We start from the raw sequence: 18,352 nt of genomic DNA, 5'->3' as shown, positions 1-18,352 counted from the left end.
CCTCAATGATGGAGGAGATCTGGGCCTATGCAGATGGCTAAGTACGTGCTCTCGGTCAACGATGGTAAACACTTGCAATGTGAAGGCCTCTCTTGGCACCCCTGCCTTCATGTGCTTTATTGCATTCTCTTTCCACTCTCCCTCCACCCTCCCTCCAGTTGTGGCTGGTGGTTATCGTCGTGAAATGAATGGACGGATGTTGAAATATGGAATGTAAAACCCACACGACGGACACAGGCACACACACACACACACACACCTCTTTTTATATACATCTCTCTCTTTCTATATATTGTTTGTGTAGTGGTGTGGAGATCAGAATAATTGGCACCACGTCCACGTCGCAGAAGCAAACTATATATATTCAAGGCGCGGGGAGACCTGCTCGTTAGCGCTTGTAGCTGTGTGAAGAGGGTAGTACGCCTCCGTTGCGTCTGTGGCAGGACATCCGCACTACACTCCAATGGGAGACACTTTCTCTTTTTTGGATGCTCTCCTTGTTGCCAAGAAACACCAGGCCACAGTGCTCTTTGGTCCGTGGGATTTCGAGGGCAATGGACGCATCGACATCACCCAGCTTCGTCCACTTCTCTTGAGTGTTTTTCCGCCGCCGTCATTCTGGTCACAACAGGGAGGCCCCACCGCCGCTGGTGATTATCTCTCTGCATCACAGGTGAAGAAGGCCTACGAAAGTGTGACGAGGAGACGATGGCCACCTTCCTGCTTGCCCTCCGCCGTCTCCGCTCCGGCGCAGGATAGCCACGGTTACCAAGGCCTGACTCCGCCGGGACCCACACTTTGTGAGGTCCACGCAATTATTGACTTTTTGTGCGGTGGCGAGACGCATGCAAGGCTCGAATCATCGACTGAGCGCCGTGACAGTATTGAGGAAGATGCGCCCACGGGGCTGTTTTACAGTGACGGACCACGACGACGGGGTTCAACGAAAGCGGCGGCCTCGACTTGCGCCGATGGCCGCCCCGCCGCGAGTCACACAACGGCGATGAGTGGCGCAAACCACCTTTCCAGTGACGCACGGGTTACTCTCTTGTACGGTTCCATGGAGGCCATCTACCGCACTTTCTGTCGCGCTGCTGTCTCACCGGGAGAATTGGTATCGGACACGCTTCCCATTGACGCCACGCATCTGAAGCGCCTCGCGTGGAATGTTGACGCGCGGAAGCTCAAGACGGGGGAAGGACACGCACTACATCGCCTCCTTACTGCAAAAGCAGCCCTCGTTGAGGCGACTACATCCACCGCTGAAGAGGATGCCCACCTCACCAAGGAAGCGTTTGTAGACCTCTTGTGTACTTTGTGAGGGCAGTGCATGGCGCGGACGCAGTTGTGTGTATCTAGGAGAAGCGAAGGAGGGTGTGTACAATATGCTGAGAGAGAGAGAGAGAGAGGAGATACGAAACCACGATTCTCCGCGAAGCGAAAGGCAAATGTGGAGGACGAGAGACAAGGCTCACTTGAGCGCACTCTCTCACGCTGTGAATGAAATCAAGTACAGGGAAAAGGATTTGAAGGGGAGGGGGGGGGCCTGGACACGGAAGTCAGCTGTTCGCGTGTTTTCGGTGGTACATGAGAGGTTCTGGTGGATCTCGGTGGTTCGTGGTCAAGGGAATCGCCCCCCCCTTTTTTACACAGATCCTCGTAGAATACACGGTCACCCGCGCCTGCCTCTGCCCCCCTCCCCTCCCCCCCCTCTCCCATCGGTGTTTTGTATTCCTTTCTGTGGCATTTTCATTCTTTTTCCCTCCGTTCTCCCATCTTTACACCCCCACCGGTGACAGGGGTCATCGCCTATCCCTCTCTCTTACACGCGCCCCCCCACAAAAAAAAATAACACAGCCACAAATAATGCGTCAGAATGAACCCAGAAAAATGGCCAACTCGGTGTCCTTATCGGTCCAGGCCTCGATGCAGAGGAGAGGCAGGGAACTCTCCTTTGAGAGGTCGCCTCCGGTACACGCCCTACCCTGTATTCAAATGGTAGACCAGGGCGAAGCAAACGGGGCGGCGAGTAGTGGTGGTGTTGGTCAGTGCCGCCGGGTCTCAAAGTACGTTTCCGAAACGTCTTTCGCGGGCAGTCTTCCCGACATCACAGCAAGTAGCCTCCCTGGCAGCAGTGTTGGCTTCTTGTCGCCGGAAGAGGAGGCGCACCGGAGCACTTCTGAGCACCTCGCCAGGCGTTTGCGACAAGTCCAAGTGCAGGAGACACGGCAACGCACATTCATTGCGGAGGAGGCTTCCAGGGACTTCACCGACCTGACCCAGCGCCACGGTGCGTACCTTGAGATAGCGATTACCTGCGCCATGCTGCGAGATGCACAAAACAAAGAGGAGGAGGCCGCTCTACGGAAAGCCCAAAGGTGGAGGCTGCAGATTCTGCAAGATACTCTCCGTGACACCATCGCCGAGGAAGAGAAGCACCGTAAGAATCTTTTACACACAGAATGTTCAGTGCGCAGATCGTTGGCGCAGCTGCAGCGAGCCGACGCTCACCCACTGCTACAACAAGAGGAGTTTCTCCGTCTCTCACATGCTGAGCACGCCAGACGTTGTTTCCTGCATCGCATGGAGGCAGAGGAAGTGGAGGCGATGGGAATCCCATTTTTCGCACCCATTCCGTCGAGTTTTGCTCCCGGGGCGACTGGTAGTCAGGGCGCCTTGGAGCAGAGCAAGCTCGACTTGATGGCCCAGGAGCAGTGTCCGTTCAAGTATGCGGCGCACTGTCCTTACACCTCACAGCGAATCCGGCTGCTAGGTGCGCGCTGGGCGGCTGCAGTGGCCAGCAGCGAGGACACGCATAGCGCTGCTTCCTCGCACCGCCTTGGCGGTTGCCGTGGGCGTCCGTTCTCCGGCACTCGAATGTTACGCAAGTGGATGCGACCGGGGCCAGGGATCACCGAGTTCGGCAAGCAGTCCATACGCAACTCTATGACGACACACTACAGAGGCACCACCGAACTTTTGCCTGGATTGGCCCTGTAGTCTTTACTGAATCTTTGCAGTTTGCAGGTGGGGGGAGGGGGAACGGAGGGAAGGGGTTTATCAGAGAGCCCCCGCTGTGGCATAGTGACTCTAACCCCCCCCCCCCGCACCGGTCTCATGCCCGCACTTTGGTACTCTCACGCTTCTGTTTTTCTCCATTGCGAGTATTCTCCCTGTGGTATTCCTCCTCTGATTTTTCGACGTCCGTTTGCTGCTGCTTTTTTTTTTCACTTTTGAACTCTGACCAGATGTACAACGTGGGGAGGTGCGAGGGCGGGCGGGCTCGGTGATGCTTCTACCAAAACATCGACGGGAAATAGGCAGTGGGCCCCCTTCCTTTCCCTATGGATCTCCCATCCATTTTTTTTTTCGCTCGTTCTCTGATACTTTGCACCTCGCCGATTGTTTTGTGCCGGCTCTGCTCACCACCTCCTTGGTATCCTGCGGGACCTCGGGTGTATCGGTGCGTGTGAGTACACATTGCAGCACAATGAGAGGGATCCGTCGCCATCATCATCACCACAACAACAAAACAAAGGGAACGTAGCACGCAGAGACGCTCATCTTCCAGATGGCTGGTGCGCAGGAGTTGTCAGGTGCACATGTACATCACTCACTGTTTTCGCTTTGACGTTTTTTTTTTTTCCAAGGGGGGTGGGGGGAAGGGGGGCCTCCGCCTTTGCTGTTCTTGTGCAATGAAGAAGCCGTAATGCCATCCCTGGCACATACTGTATGCAACACACACCCATTTCTTCTCGTGTGGTCGCCCTGGTCACCACCACCCGTTTGGCCTGTCTGCCCCCTTCTCCCTCGTGATTCTTTTTCTCCAGTATTCGGGCGCCAAAAATTCACGAATGTCCCTTCGAAAGGTAGTTCACGTTTTCGGTGTTGCTCGTTGAAGCCTTGAAACTGTCTATAATCTTCTCCACTGCACTGCCTCGCCCCTTCTCTTCTTTCTCTTTACTGTGGTTGTCCGGCAGTCGCACTTCCCCCACGGTGTGTCAGGCCACCCCATTGAAGAAGCCTTCCGCTACACGAGGAGGCGTGCATCCCTCGTTCCCCCCAACCCCACCCAACCACGCGCACTTACATGGACACAGGTGCTGCTCTTCATGGAGTGTATCTCCCGGCCCACTATTGACTCATCGATTCGGCTTGCCGTGGCCATTGATAAGAGCATGCTTTCTTCTTCCGATGTGTGTCCGTCGACAGACGACACCTCGAGCGAAGGCCTGCAGACTTTCATGGCCGAGCTCAGCCGCCTTGAGGCCGTGTCGCAGTCGCGTGCTCAGGAGCTCGCCCACGCAAGGACGGTCGAGAGGGAGCTAAGTGAACACCTAGCGTCAGTCACACTTGCAGCGCAAAAGGCGCGGCAGATACGATTGCAGGCGGAGCTCGACGCTGCCGCTGCGCAGGTAGGCAGCGAAGAAGCGAGGCGCGAGGCTGCAGTGCAGCGGCAGGGACTTGATTGTTTCTCAAGTCAGCTCGAGAGCTTGCTAGCACGGAGCACGTCTCTTGATGCAAAGAAGGAAATCGCACAAAGTTTCGAGCGCCAGGACACTTTGCACGACGGCACTGTAGCCAGGATGGCGGCAGTGTTCGCAGCGACGGCGACGTCCAGGTCGCCAAGCGCCTCTGAAAATGACTGGCGACTGTGTCGTTCCATGGACTGCATCTCCAAGCATCCACGGCTCTCAAAAGTTTTGCTAGCACCTCTTGTGGAGGTTTTCACAAAACTAGGCGCACAGTACATCACCGCCTTGGGCGACACGCACTCCCTGGACTGCTCAGCGCCTGCCCTACACGCGTTGTGGTCGTTGAGTGCTTTTAAAGAGTGGCTGTGCGAGCGGGTTGGTGGCACCCTCACAGATGACGACATGCTCGTTCTTTCATTTGTCGCAAATGTGATGACTAATCCCGTATTCAAAGATTAGCGTACGCTGCTTATTTGGCCCCCCTTCCCCCCTCCCCCCTCCCCCCTACTCCCTCCCTCCCTCCCTTCCCCAATACCAAAAGGGGTTCCCGACATATTCCTTTCTCACTTTTGTTTTTTTTTATTCGTGAAGACGGCGACTGTTTTGGTTTTATACATTCTTCAATCGGGGTGTGCAGCCGCCTGCCCTCCTCTCCCTTCGCAGCACACAACACGAAGATCGGATGAATGGGCGTTTTTTTTGTTTGTTTGGGGGTGGGTGGGGGGATGGGGGGGAGGAGGAGGGCGGAATAATGAGCCCCATTTGATGCCTCACCACTCCACCAAACCCCTTGGGGCACCACCAGAAAAAGAAAACATGGGTTGAGGGAGAGCACAGGGTGGGGGTGGGGGGACGTCGTTCTTTTTTCTCTCTCCACTGCTACACTCAGTTCAGCTAATAATATACACACGACAAATATATATTAGATATATATTAGATATATTTATATATATTTATATAGGGTGAGATGTTACTGCCAACACCAAGAAACGCAACAGATCGCGAATCACAGAGCGAAACATGGCCAGCTAAGTAGCGGTGAGGAGATGAAGGAGGGTCCACAATGTTTGTGAGCGGTGTGCGTGTATGCAGGTCAGCTTTTCTGTGTGCGGGTGTCTCTGTGGAAGTATCGACTTTATTGAAGGGTGTGATAGCGTGACCCGCTGTACTTTGTGTTTTTGCCCCTTGGGCACAAGCGAAGAGCGGTCGTCATGTGTCTTATTCCCCTCAGTATCCCTCTCACTTGACTCTTTTTTTTTTCCAGGTGCATACACCGACACCCACTCGAAGCGGGTGCGGACACGGAAGACGTTGCATTGTGATGGTCTCGATAAGGGCACTGACCATAACTCTGACCTTTCTGTAACGTCTGCACTGCTCTTTCGGATTCGCCATCTCCCGAACCCTTGTGAGTCTAGGCGGGCCGGTCTTCTGTGTTTGATCTCTGTTTACTTGGGTTTGTGAGGAGATTCGTGCCACTACCGTATCCCTTTTTTTTTCCTACTCTTCCCCCGCTTCTGCTCTTCTCCCCACTGTCCACAAACACTGCGCCAAGTACACATTTCTCGGTCACCACTGCGGGGGCTGGTTGTTGATGCTTTTTTTGAGCTTTTGACGCACCTTCTGTCACTGCATCGTGTGGCCTTTGTGTGTGTGTTCAGGGGAGAGGATTTGGGAGGGGAGGGGGGGGGCCTTCCGTACTGCGATTATAGGCGTAGTCGTGGTGTTCGCAAAAAAAAAATGTTCACCTCGACTTTGGCGGTATGCCGATTGCGCGGAGCAGAGTTGCTGTCTGGCGTGCCGCTCAGCAAGGAACTACTGAGGCGAGTACGTACGAGTACATCACTTCTCAGTAGGCCACCATGTCTTGTCGTGGTGCTCGTCGGTGACCGTCCGGATTCGATTCGCTATATCGAAAAGAAAAGGCGCGCCGGCGCGGAGTGCGGCATCGAAGTGCGTCTCGTGCAGCTTTCGGCGGTCATTCGGCAGGATGAACTCCACAGGGCGCTGGCAGCTGTCAACAGCGATGTCGGAGTCGATGGTGTCATTCTCCAGCTGCCGCTGCCGCCTCATCTGCGTGCTCGACCCGCACTGTTCCACATTCACCCCGGCAAAGATGTGGATGGTCTTCACCCCTTGAACACTGGCAATCTTTTTCTCCAGGATCGCAGCTCACTTTGGCGGACTAGACCCTCGGGATCCTCGGCGTCGCGAGCGCCGCCTGCCGATCAACAGGAGCCCGCGATCGCGGACGCGATGCCGCTCCTGCTTTATAACGGGGCCAGCGGCGCTGGTGCATCTCACCGCCTCCATGAGCCGACGTTCTTTGTTCCTTGTACCGCTCTGGCAATCTGCACGATCCTCTTTTCTTATCTCAACCGCACACCCGCCTTTGCGCACGGGCTGCCGCCCGACCACAGCCAAGACGTGTCGGACTCAGATTCCCTTCTAGCGCCCCCGTTCTTGTCCTCGCCCTCCGACCCTAGGGGGAGCCCCGCCGGCGGCAGAAGCACGAATCCCCCCCGTCGTGACCTGCATGCTGTTATTGTGAACAAAAGCGTGGTGGTTGGGGTGCCGACCGCCGCACTTCTGCAACGTGCAGGTGGTTTCACTGTTACAATGTGTAGTCGCAGCAATTCCCTCGACGCGGTGCGACGCCTGGCGCGTCAGGCGGATGTGTTAATCACGGCTTATGGCGCAGCCAATGTTTTTGACAGGTCGTTTGTCCGGGATGGTGCCATCGTGGTCGATGCGGCCATCAACGAGTTGCCACAGGGAACAGTTGAGAAGGGCGCACCGGCAGAAGTGGGCTGTACTGCGCATAAGAAGCGTCTCTGCGGCGACGTCGACGTGGAGTCGGCGTCTGCTGTGGCCGCGGCGATCACGAAGACACCAGGGGGTGTTGGCCCCCTTACGGTGTCGCACCTCATGTCGAATGTGTTGAAAGCCTATCAGTTACGCGACGCTCATCCGCTGCACAACGACGACTTCTACAGAGAGCTTCTGAAAATATATGGCACGTTTGACACGAGGAAAGACGAAGCACCACATCTGGCAGTACCGCTCACGGCAGCTTCACAGCCGACAACCACGGATGCAGGAGTGGTGCGGAGGACGACGGCGGCAGTTACGCTCGCGTGTGCTGCGGCAGGTGCCCCAGACGCCCTCCAGACTCCACTCTGTGAAGCAGTGGAGCTTTGTGCTGGGGGAACGGCCGTTGTCGAGGAGGAAAAAGACGATCTCACTGACAATGAAGATGCCGACAACGAGAGCTACCACGTTTGAAAAAAACCCCACCGTATTGTTCGGGACTACTTTCTTTTGTCCACAAACTAGAGGCGGTGTGCTGAGCGCGGGTACGTGTAGCTGCAGACGTTCTTTTTTCATTCCCGTGGGACTGGGGGGGGCACAGGGCTTGTTGGGGGTGATGCGAAAAAGACAAAGGAGGATATGCAGTGAAACGCAGGGGGGGGATGCTGATGTGATCCATGGTGGATGTGGCCCTCTCTTTGCTTTTTTTTTTGGACCTTCACCACCCCTCTTGGTGGTGGTGGTGGTGTGGTGACTGCTACGTGGAGGATAAAGTATACGATGCCCACATTCGGTCTTGCTGTGCGATGTGTCCCCGATCGCGTTGTTTATGTGGAAGCTCAGTCGACTCACCGTATTCTCTCTCTCTCCCTCTTTCGTAGTGACCGTGTGGGTTGCATGGCAGGTTTTGTTCAATGTTCTTTGTCGTATTGATCTTCCTTCTGCCCCCACCTCCCCCCTCCCCTCCCCCCCCCTTTTCTCCCCTCTATAAGACAACGTCGCCTCATTTTTTTTTTTCGGACGTGTTTTCTGGCCCGCGAGTATTGTGAGGTTTTATTATCATTTCTATTAACTAATATACAGGACCTGTTCCCATCCATGTGTGTGTGTGTGTGTGTGTGTGTGTGTGTATCGACGTTTTCCTCTTGTTGTTGTTGCTGTCCCCTCTCTTTCTGTTGTCAAGGGGGAAGAAGGAAGTGGAGGCGAGTATATGCGGTGGTGGTGCACCGAAGGAAACGAAGTGAGTTGATGACCTTATAAACACACATGCACACACACACACACACACGCCTTCCTCATTGCTTTATCCTCCCTCAGCCCTACCCCCGTTAGTGGTCGCTACGGTTGTCTTGCCTTCAAGGCCTTTTGAATCACCGAGCGAGTGCTCAGCGTCCGATGCACACACACACACATATATATCTTTGCATACTTTTATAAGCACCTGTACATGTATGTATGTGTGTGTGTGTGTGTGCTCCCCTTGGGGGGGGGACGGAGGGACGGAGGCTTGCCACGGGTATGGGGGGGGGGAGGGGGAGGGCGTATATCATGTCTCACCTCCCCCCCCCCCTCCCCCCCTCCTCCTCGGTTACCCCGACAGAGACCTGTCCATGTAGCGCTTCATTTCTGCACCCACCGCACCGCCACCTCTTTGGCCCATGCCTTTTCTGCCTTTTTTTTCCCAGATTGTTTTCTTTTAGCGACTGCATCCGTGTGGGATAATTCTTTTTAGCCCCCAACCCCCTTCCCAAAGGTACCCGCGTTTTCCCTGCACATGTGGTGGTGCTTGTGCGCCGTCGGTTTGACGAATGCCTTGCTCTTGTCCATCACTGGCACCTGGCTCTGTTCCAGCCACCCTATTTCCTCAGCCCCTCATTCCCTGTATCTCTCCGGGGCGGGGCCTTCCTGAGCACATTCTAGTAGTCTCGTTGGGATTGAAGCCGATCCGCAGGACATCTTGTATCACACAAAAACTCCTGCCGTCTTTGTGTCCCCTCCTCCCCCCCCTCGCACACCTTCTCTCTCGTTATTCTCTCTGTTTTTTTTGGTTCCTTCTACAACATGTGTCATGGCACACACACGCCCACGTATCCACTCGCACTTCTCTCTGTCGCAACTGCCCCGTCTGGAAACACACTCAGCGTGTTGTCTTCCCCCTCCTCCCCCTATCGAGGCAAAGGCATCATCAATAAAAAAAAAGCGTACTCTATCTTCCCGTACCTGCGTCTCCTGCGGTTGCGGCCGTGCAGCTTCACTGCCCACTGACTTTCTCTGACGGCATCTGTCCCTCACTCCCTTTATATATCTTTTCTTCTCCCCCCGTACTCGTGTTTTCACCTCCCCCTCCAAAGCCCGTCATTGTGTCGTGTGTAGTTGTGTCACTGACAAGTGCGAAATCAGTTTTTCGTTTTGTTTTGGTGTGTGTATGCGTGTGACTTGTGCAACGCAACGTTTTTTTTTTTGTGGTGGAGGGGAAGTCTTTCGCTCATTTGTGTATTTGTTTCCCCATTGAAAAAAGGAAAAACAAAAACATATATTTGTTGATTGTTCATATCAACGTGGTTGTTTTTCCTTTTCACTGAGATTGAAGCTGCCAGCCTCCTCCCCCCTCCCCCTCTCTCTCCACCACAAGCCTCTCTTGTACCTCCCCCCCCTCCAATCCCCTTACCTCCGCACCGCTCCGCGTTCTTTCTTTTTTTTTGTTGTTCACTGTTTGAAGGAGGTGGAAAGGGGGGAAAAAGGAGAGCGTCGCGCTTGGCATTGGGTCCACTCATCGGCCAAGGCAAGTTGAGGTATATATATATATCTTTATCCACGCCCATATATATATATATATATAATATAATATATCTATATATATCGTATATATGTTTGTGCCCTACATATATACGTAATATACATATATATAATATATATATATAAATACTTACATAAATAAGTGTGTGTGTGTGTTTTATACACAACATAACCCAGAAAACTAATTAAAGCATCAACGAGGGAGAGGGTTAAAAAATACGAAAGGAAAAAAAATACGTCTGTTTGAAACGAGAAGGACAAACCCAAGAAACTATCAAGGCAAACAAAAAACAAAAAAGGGTGACGTTGCCCCTGAGAAGACGGCTTTTTATCTGTGTGTGCTTGCGTGTCACTCTGTGTTGATCATCGCCCCCCCACCCCCCCCTTGCGCGTTCACTCTACGGAATTTCGAGAAACAGAAGGAGCGAGTCGTGTATTTTTGAGTACGGCGCAGAAAGTGTGGAGACTTCCACTCCTCACTTTGTTCTTTTTGTGCTGTTGCTGGCGGGAGCGATCACAGTCTCTCTCGCTCGCACACACGCACACGTACACGCTCGTATTTTCACGCGAACGCCGAGCTGCAGATCCGTGCGTGTTGTGCACAGAGGACGTTTCCGCCCCCTGTAATTACCCCCCCCTCCACACACACACACACACAAAACTGTACACACCCTCTGGAAAAAAAAAGAGCAAGCCGCTGCTCCCTTCTGCCCCCCCCCCCCGCGCACTGCTAGACCAGAAGCAGTCAAGCACGTCCGACGAGGGGTGTCTCCTCTCCTTTCCCCCCTTGGAGTGTGCATCCCTCCGCGAAAAAAAAAGCGAACGGCTCCCACAACAAGAAGAGCAAAAATAGACACATTCTTTTTCGTTTTTTTTTCACCTCACCTCACCCCGACAATCGGAACGAACAGGCTTTCAGGAGCATACGTTTTTTTTTTTAGCTCTGCCACAGCTGTTTTACCCCCGCCTCTGCTCTTCTGCCCCCTTTTCATCGCGTGTGTAGTGCCGTTTTTTTTTTGCGCTTTCTTTTTCTCGCTTGTTTTTTCCCCTCCTAATTTGGTGTCGATAGGCGTGTAGCCTACATCCCTCATCGTGTGTCTGTGTATCTCCGTGGCCTTTGCTTCCCGACACACAGACTCCCACCATCCACACCATCCCCCCCCTCCCTCCCTCCCTACCTCCTCCACTCTCCCTTACCGCTCCTTGTATATAGGTATTCCGATACATTTTTTTTTTGGAGGTGGAGTTTTTTTTTCCCTGTGTCTGTGTTTGTGTGCCTGTTAGTCTGCCCCTGCGTGCGTAACACTGTTGATATCTTTGGCTTCTTCCATTCCATCATCCCGTATCAATTCCAACTCGCCCCCTTCTCTAAACACCGCACACACGCACACACATACACACCAAGCATTTGTGCTCCTTCGAATTCACTAATACCTTTTGTTCAGGGTTTTTTTGGCCGTGTGTGCACGCTGCAGTTCCCCCCCTCCCGCAAAGGGTATAGCAAAGTCGCCGGATCCGTTTTATTTACCATCGTGGGTGGTGATGGTGCTTGTCGGACTGTGACATCGACTTTTTGGGAGAGCTCTCATTTGACGTGTGTCGAGGCTCTCTCTCGGTGTGTGTGTGTGTGTGTGTGTGTGTGACTTGGTTTGAGCTCCGTCTTTTTTTCTGTTTTCAACTGCTGCTGTGCCACGTGGTCATTCGCGTTTAACCCTTTTGGTATATTTATATATTTATATATATATTTATATTACTATTATTTTCTCCTCCTCCTGTTTCTCTGTTTAACACAAGGGGTTCTGTTTATTTATTTCTCGCCCCTCTCCCGCCTTTGCTGGGTTTCTGTGTTCTCTGTGCTGTGTCTATCTCTCTCTCTCTGGTGTGTCTGTGTTATGCATGCCCTCCTCTTTAGCTGCTACCCCCCTTTTTTAGCTGTTCTGCATTGCAGCATAACAAAATACAATTGCGGTCGCTTAGCTATTTTTTTTTGCTTTTTTCTGTACACCACTTTTTTTTCGTGTGTGTGTTTCTGTTGACGTTTCTTGAACCTCGCTGTTTTTTTCTGCCCTCCCCGCTGTCGCTGGTGGTGGTGGTACTTCAAGGGACGTAGTGATCTCCCGACCCACCCACCCTTTCTCGCGCTCCCCCTTCCCCCTCCTTACACACGTCTGTCAGGAGTTCCCCCCCCCCCCTCTCTCGTTGATTTTTTTTTTCATTCAGTCTTTTTGTTTTGCGTGTGTGTGTGTGTGTGTGTGTAGTTGAGTCTTTTGATTTTTTCTTGTTCAATTTTTTCAAAATATTTTTCTTCTTTCCCTCGCACCTCATTCCTTCTCTTCTTCTCATCTCTCCCCTTTCTTCGTGTTGTTTCTCCGGTTGTTTAGGAGCTTTTTTTTAGTATCTCGAAGCGACAACCAAAGTATAAAAATTTTCTTTTTTTTGTGTGTGTGTGAGAACTTTTTTTTTTTGTATTATCTTGTAGGTCGTACTTGATTCAGACTCGGTCGGTGTTTCGATACTTCTCATCTCTTCCCCCGTCCTTGCTCGGCTTTGGTGTAGTGCTCCCTCGTTTCTCTGTTTTTGTGTCTTCCAGCCGTGGCTCACCATTCCTGCCTCCCCCCCCTCCCGCTCCCGAGGTTTAGAAATTCCAACGATTGGCTTGACTCCTTCAGCTGCTGGTCACCATTGTAGTTCTTCCTCACGCTTGTGACGTGTGTGTGTCTAGTACCAGTGAATCTCCCCTGTTTCCTCTCGCTTTTGGGCTGGGGCTGTTGTTTTTAGCTCTCTGGCGTTACTCACTCGTGTTTTTTTTTTATTATCCCCCGCTCAATACTCCAGTTCTTCCTCACACCTATTCTTACGTAAAAAAGGCGTCGTCTTTTTTGTGTGGAGAGGGGGAGGTTAACCTGCAAGAGGGACGGGGTGGGGGTAAGAGGGAACCGCTGCTATCGTGGCTGTTGGTAGCGGCGGTGTTTGTTGTGTGTGCGTGTGTATGTGGTTGTCTGTCTGTCTGTGGTTGGTGTTTTTTTTTTGTTTTCCGCGGAGGGACCAACAGAAGCTACCTAGTCTGACCTCTGCTCCCCTCCTTCGATTGTTTTCGTGTGGGAGTCAGCTCGATCTCCTAGCGATTATTTGTTTTCCAATTTTCAAATCCTCCGAAGCGCCTATTGATTGTGTGCGTGTGCGTTTGTTCCAATAGTGTTTTTTTGTTTTTCGTCCTCATTAGCGCGTGTCTCGCTAACCTACTTTTACCATCTCACAGCTCTGTCAACCTCTTCGCGCCATTGCTATCAGCAACATACTTATACAGACACACACACACACACACAATCTTGTCTATATTGAGAGAGACGAGAGAACTTCCTCATCTTAATTTTTTTTCCGGCACCTTCTCTGTTTTGACATTTGTGTCTTGGGTCTCCGCCCTCTCGTTCTTCCCCTTCCCCCCACGTTGCCCCCCCCCCTTCCTCCTCCCTCGAGATACTGAATCTCTGTCGCTGTGGACGCACCCATGTATTCTACTGAAGACTCTAAGAGATACGGGGCGGCATGTGCCGATATAGGCACACCCCTCGCTGATTGCGCTGCGTTAACCCAGCAGCGACGTCATTATGAGAGACGTGGTACTCTGCCGCACGCACGCCACGTCCTGCCGCCGCGCTTGTGTGCCGCTTCTGGGGGTACCTTGGTGGGTTCTCTCGCCTTACTAGCGGATGTCGCACCGACGTCTGTTGTTGCGGATCCGACACTTACGGATTGCAGCCCGCTGCGTGCGGCCAAAGCGCACGCCCTCACCGATGGTGCGTCCTCTATGCCATCCAGCTGCGGTGCCACAACGGAGACGGACAACCGCTTTGGTGCCACCCAGAGCGATGTTTCACCAGCCCCTGCTGCGGTGTCGGGTCCGGGACTGTCGTCCAGGGCGCCTCCTCGTCTCACCACCACCACCCCTCCCTTTATGCCGAACGTGTCAACGTCGCACTCAGTCCTCGCCGAGGAGAGCGCATCGTATGCAGGGGTGGGCCCTCACGCAAAGTTGTACAGGGACCCTCTTTTGATGCAGCCGTTGTGCAGTAGCCCGCCACACGAGCACCCGGGAGAACGGGGACACCGTGCCTCGTCAGTGGCCGCCCTCTTAACTTTGGTGCCGATGCCGCAAGATGAGACGACGGCTTTGTCGTCGGAGTGCTTGTCACCCACTACAGTAAATCGAGTACCAGTGCCCCGCCCAGTGATGTACAAGCCCAGTGGTGCTCATGAGATACGAGGGGTAACCTCACCAGTTGCGACCCCTAACGGAAGCCCCACCGGCGTCAACAGCGCGGTGGCCACACGTTGGGTGGCGCAGCGACACGGTCTTTTGTACGACCCCCCGTTGTCCTTTGCCACTGTCCCGGGCGGCGGTAGTTGCGGTGATTCCCCACGATGCCATCCCGAGCGGTGTGAGGGGTCCACCACTACCGCGAATGCTCGGACTACTGAGCAGATCCGTGAGCGCCCCAGCGACGCCTCCCGCCCAGCGCCCTTTCCCTTGCCGCCAGAGTCCACGGCAAACGTCTCCACACCGACGACTTCAGGGGCTGGCGTGGCCGTAGCCACAACAAGACACCTCGACGTCAGCAACTACTTCAGCGGCGGCACGGCCCCGTACAGCACCACCGGAAGCGCCAACGGAGATCGTGAGGCGCAACCAGGCACGGGCGAAGGGCTGCGCCGTGCGGTATCCTGCGATACCCTGGTTTCCGTCGGCTCCTCGCGCTCCAAACCGGTGCTCACCCCTGCTGTGCACGGGCCTACAGGGGTGTCGGGTGCTGCATCCGGTACAGCGTCTAACACCACCACAAGTGTAACGTACACGCGCAGAAACGTTTGCCTTGGGGCTCTGGACCTCCACGGGAACCTTGTCACCTCTCTCCCCTCACTTCTCGTGCAGATGTCGCAGCCTGCGGGCGATCACGAGGAGGGGGATCAGCCGGAGACTCGGCTCGGTGCAGCTTCACCTCACTCTTTCACCCAGCAGCTCCACCAGCGCAACACGCTTTCCATGCAGAACTTGATGGCACACACACAGCAAGTAGGGGAGATGGCACCAGAAGACAAGGTGAAGCGTTTTCATGCAAAACCAGACGGCGGCCTTCTCGGTATGCATCATAGAATTAAAGGCACGGTGATACAGCGACCTCGCTGCGCCTACACGAAGCCCTGCAAACTGCGTGTAGCTTCGTCTGCCGCGTACGCTCCGCCCACCTCCATCACCTCGGCGGCGGCGACAGCGGCGGCCTCAAGGTCTCAAGTCGGTTCGCTGAAAGACGTCTTGCAGGAGTGCAATTTTCTCTCTCTCAACGATGTCGTGAGCGCCATTGCTGACACGCATGTGCATGAGCTGCGCGAGGCGCGGCAGCGGCTGAGCAGTGCACACGGCGACAGCAAATACTCGGACAGTCTCTCAACTTCCATGGTCACGAACCCGTCGAGTGCAAACGTGCTGCCTTCTAATGGAGCCCCGCTGTTGTCGACAGGCGACGAATCTGCAGCTACTGCAGGCTGCCCCCTCGGGTGTGCTCTGTCAGCTGCCTCGTGGCGTCCCGCCGCCTTACGCCTGGAACCGCCGGCGGCCGGCACCTCTAGCGCTCGCGGAATCGATAGCGGTGAATGCCGCAGTGCGAGCGTGAGTACCGATAACACGTGTCCTCCGGCTCTGTACCTTTCTATGCGGTCTCTCGACACACAGCAAGTATTGACACTCGCTGCAGCCATTACGGAGGCTTCGCTGAATCTCGATCGTAACACCGAAGTGTCCTTCGCCGGCTCTACCGCAGCAGCTGTCGTATCACCACCGCCACTCTCCGGTACGAGCCGCGCCCGGCTTTCTGGAGGAGACTCGGAGACGTTTGCCATTGCGAACACCTCAGAGGCCGGGGTTGATAGCGTCTCTGAGGCCCCCGTTCACACATGCGATCCCCTGGAGCGCAAAGTGCTGCGACAGCAGTTTAATGGGGAGATGGATGGCGCTCTTGGTCATGAGAGGGGGGAGTCCTCAGAGGACGGCTCCGGGAACGCTATGTTCTCTTCGGGTCGAAAAGCCAAGGCGTTTGTGCCTTCTCTGAGAGCGAGTACGGCAGCTGAAGGCCGATGTCCCGCGACAGCGTTTTCCTCTGAGCCGCTGCGTGGGGGACGGCACTTAGCGAGCTGGAAAGGCCTCTGGATGGAAGAGGAGACGACCAACAAATCGTCTTCGCCCCACACCGCTGGCGTCATTGGCACCATGTCGCCTCAGATTTCAACGTGGGTATTGCTGCAGCCGGAGCGGAAGAGTTGTAGCCCAGATAAAGTTGACAGAGGTGGTGGTGTAGGGGAACAGGGAGAAACTGGCATATCAAGCGCGACACTGTCACGGGCCCCATCGCAAGAGGTGAAGATCACTGCTGAAGGTACTATCCCTGTTGCTGCACGGCTGCCTGAGATCAAGTCCATTGCCCTCCTTCCCTTCGATGACGAGCTCCACACTGTGTCTCAGCTGCGGCAATGGGCCCGCAGCATTGCGCGGCTGGAGCAGCTCCAGCCAAGCACCGATACGGAGGTCACGACTTGAAGCACACATGTTGTAAAGCTGTTTTCTTCAACTTTCCATAGCTCATCTGGTCAGCTGGTTTCGGTCATGGGTCTCTGCACATGCGCGCTTTGTGTGGGTGTGGGAGTGCGGGAAAGCATGTCTGTCGGTCACGCGCGAAGATTAGGTTGTCTTGATGCATCTGAAGCGGCGTAGTAATATATTTATATATGTATATATCCCCATAACCCCCCCCCCCTCCCCCCGTCTCTGTGTTGTTCCTCGTTGTTTTTTTTTTCCTGGTGCTGCTTGATTGGCCTGGTGCTCGTTTGAGAATCCTCTACCCCCCCCCTTCTCCTCCACGACGATGATCATCGCACTTATTCCGTAGCACGTCTGGAATTCGTTCAGCCCACTGCACACCGGTGACTTTCCTCTCGCCTTGGGGAGGGGGGGGGAGGAGGAAGTACGTGTAGAGCACATTTTTTTTTTGCGGAAAACTCATTCTGGGGACGATCGAGTGAACATCTCCGAGACAAGCTGTGGTTTAGGACAGACTGACATACGTCCTCGCTTGCCCCCGCCCATGATGGCTTAGTCTTTGACAATCCGTCTTGTCACCTGGCAGGTAGCAAGACACAACCCTTTCACTACGGTCTGCGCTCACCAGCTTGGCCTGACAGATCTCGACCCTGTTATCGCGTCGCTGGAGCCGCTCAGTGTAGGCGTTTGCCCAACTGGTCTGGTCTTGAGTTTTGTAGAAAGTTCTGGCGCCTGTGTGTCCGGCCCACAAAGCAGAGTCGAAGAGGATCGACTTGGGATGCAGTGCTGATGAGGTGGGTCACCAAAAGGCCACACTACGCCTTTTCTGCGGACGTCCCTAATCTGTACCGCCTCCCGCCCCCACTACACCATCGAGTCTCGCAAGCTCTCGTGTGAAGAGTCATCGGGTCACATACTATCCAATGCGGGTAGCCTGAGGCGACGTAGGGAGAAGTCTGTTGTCTGGGTGAGAACACGATCTGAGCACTCCCCGACGTGAAGCTGGTCAACCACCGCCGTGAGCTCTTCCTGGAACGCCCCACCCCCCCCCCCTTACCTGGGGCACCGTCACCTGCACGGCAAGGGCCACAGCTGCCGGTGCCGAGCGCGGGATCCCGCGTGCCACCAGGATCGCTATAGGCAAGAGGTGCACCCAAGCCTGCCCGGCGCTGCAGGCGTGCACACGCATCGCAAATGGGGAGCCTGGCGGGGCACGGCCAGAAGAGCCCGTTGGAGGCGTGACTGGATGCGACAGCTGCTGACGTTTTTTCGCCCTAGGCGGCCACAAGATGCAGCTGTTTCAAAGCAGAGGCAGGTGATGTACTGGCTGATGTCGTGGATGAAAGAAAAACCACTTGTTCAAGAATAGTGTGCCTGTGCATGTGTCCATGTTTTACTAAGCCCGAGGCATGCGTGTGATACCGGTAGAGGTGATATATATATATATACGTTTTGACGTCCCCATCTCCTTTCCTTGCAGAGGAGCGCCAAGAGAAGAAACTCTTCCCCCTTACAAAAAAAAAGATGTGCTTGGGCCGCAGAGCGACAAATACAGGCGAACCCAAAGTCCAGGCGTAGTGTAAACAGCATACGAACAGCTCGCTTGAGGGGGTCCACTTTCTTGGTTTCACCCTAGAACACCTTCCCTCCCCCTCAGCGAGCTCGTTTTTCTGTTTTTTTT

The 18,352-nt window shown here is 54.3% G+C and overlaps 5 protein-coding genes across 5 annotated transcripts; all 5 read left to right on the top strand.

The window, feature by feature from the left end:
- Nucleotides 1-463: 463 nt before the first annotated feature.
- Nucleotides 464-1,321, top strand: JKF63_04367 (uncharacterized protein; the record flags this gene model as incomplete). Its single annotated transcript, XM_067900353.1, has 1 exon — nt 464-1,321. One exon carries the CDS (start codon nt 464-466, stop codon nt 1,319-1,321), a length of 858 nt encoding a protein of 285 aa, XP_067757182.1.
- A 545-nt stretch (nt 1,322-1,866) lies between these two features.
- JKF63_04366 (uncharacterized protein) lies at nt 1,867-3,000 on the top strand (the record flags this gene model as incomplete). Its single annotated transcript, XM_067900352.1, has 1 exon — nt 1,867-3,000. The coding sequence occupies one exon, from the start codon at nt 1,867-1,869 to the stop codon at nt 2,998-3,000; it is 1,134 nt and encodes a 377-aa protein (XP_067757181.1).
- Nucleotides 3,001-4,112: 1,112 nt separating this feature from the next.
- On the top strand, nt 4,113-4,934 carry JKF63_04365 (uncharacterized protein; the record flags this gene model as incomplete). The annotated part of the gene is made up of 1 exon (XM_067900351.1): nt 4,113-4,934. One exon carries the CDS (start codon nt 4,113-4,115, stop codon nt 4,932-4,934), a length of 822 nt encoding a protein of 273 aa, XP_067757180.1.
- A 1,281-nt stretch (nt 4,935-6,215) lies between these two features.
- JKF63_04364 (uncharacterized protein) lies at nt 6,216-7,760 on the top strand (the record flags this gene model as incomplete). The annotated part of the gene is made up of 1 exon (XM_067900350.1): nt 6,216-7,760. One exon carries the CDS (start codon nt 6,216-6,218, stop codon nt 7,758-7,760), a length of 1,545 nt encoding a protein of 514 aa, XP_067757179.1.
- A 6,277-nt stretch (nt 7,761-14,037) lies between these two features.
- On the top strand, nt 14,038-16,671 carry JKF63_04363 (uncharacterized protein; the record flags this gene model as incomplete). The annotated part of the gene is made up of 1 exon (XM_067900349.1): nt 14,038-16,671. One exon carries the CDS (start codon nt 14,038-14,040, stop codon nt 16,669-16,671), a length of 2,634 nt encoding a protein of 877 aa, XP_067757178.1.
- Between the last annotated feature and the right edge of the window lie 1,681 nt (nt 16,672-18,352).

Source organism: Porcisia hertigi, chromosome 22 (genome assembly GCF_017918235.1).
Source record: "Porcisia hertigi strain C119 chromosome 22, whole genome shotgun sequence".
Classification (NCBI taxonomy): Eukaryota; Euglenozoa; class Kinetoplastea; order Trypanosomatida; family Trypanosomatidae; genus Porcisia; species Porcisia hertigi.
This window is presented reverse-complemented; position numbering and strand designations above follow the sequence as displayed.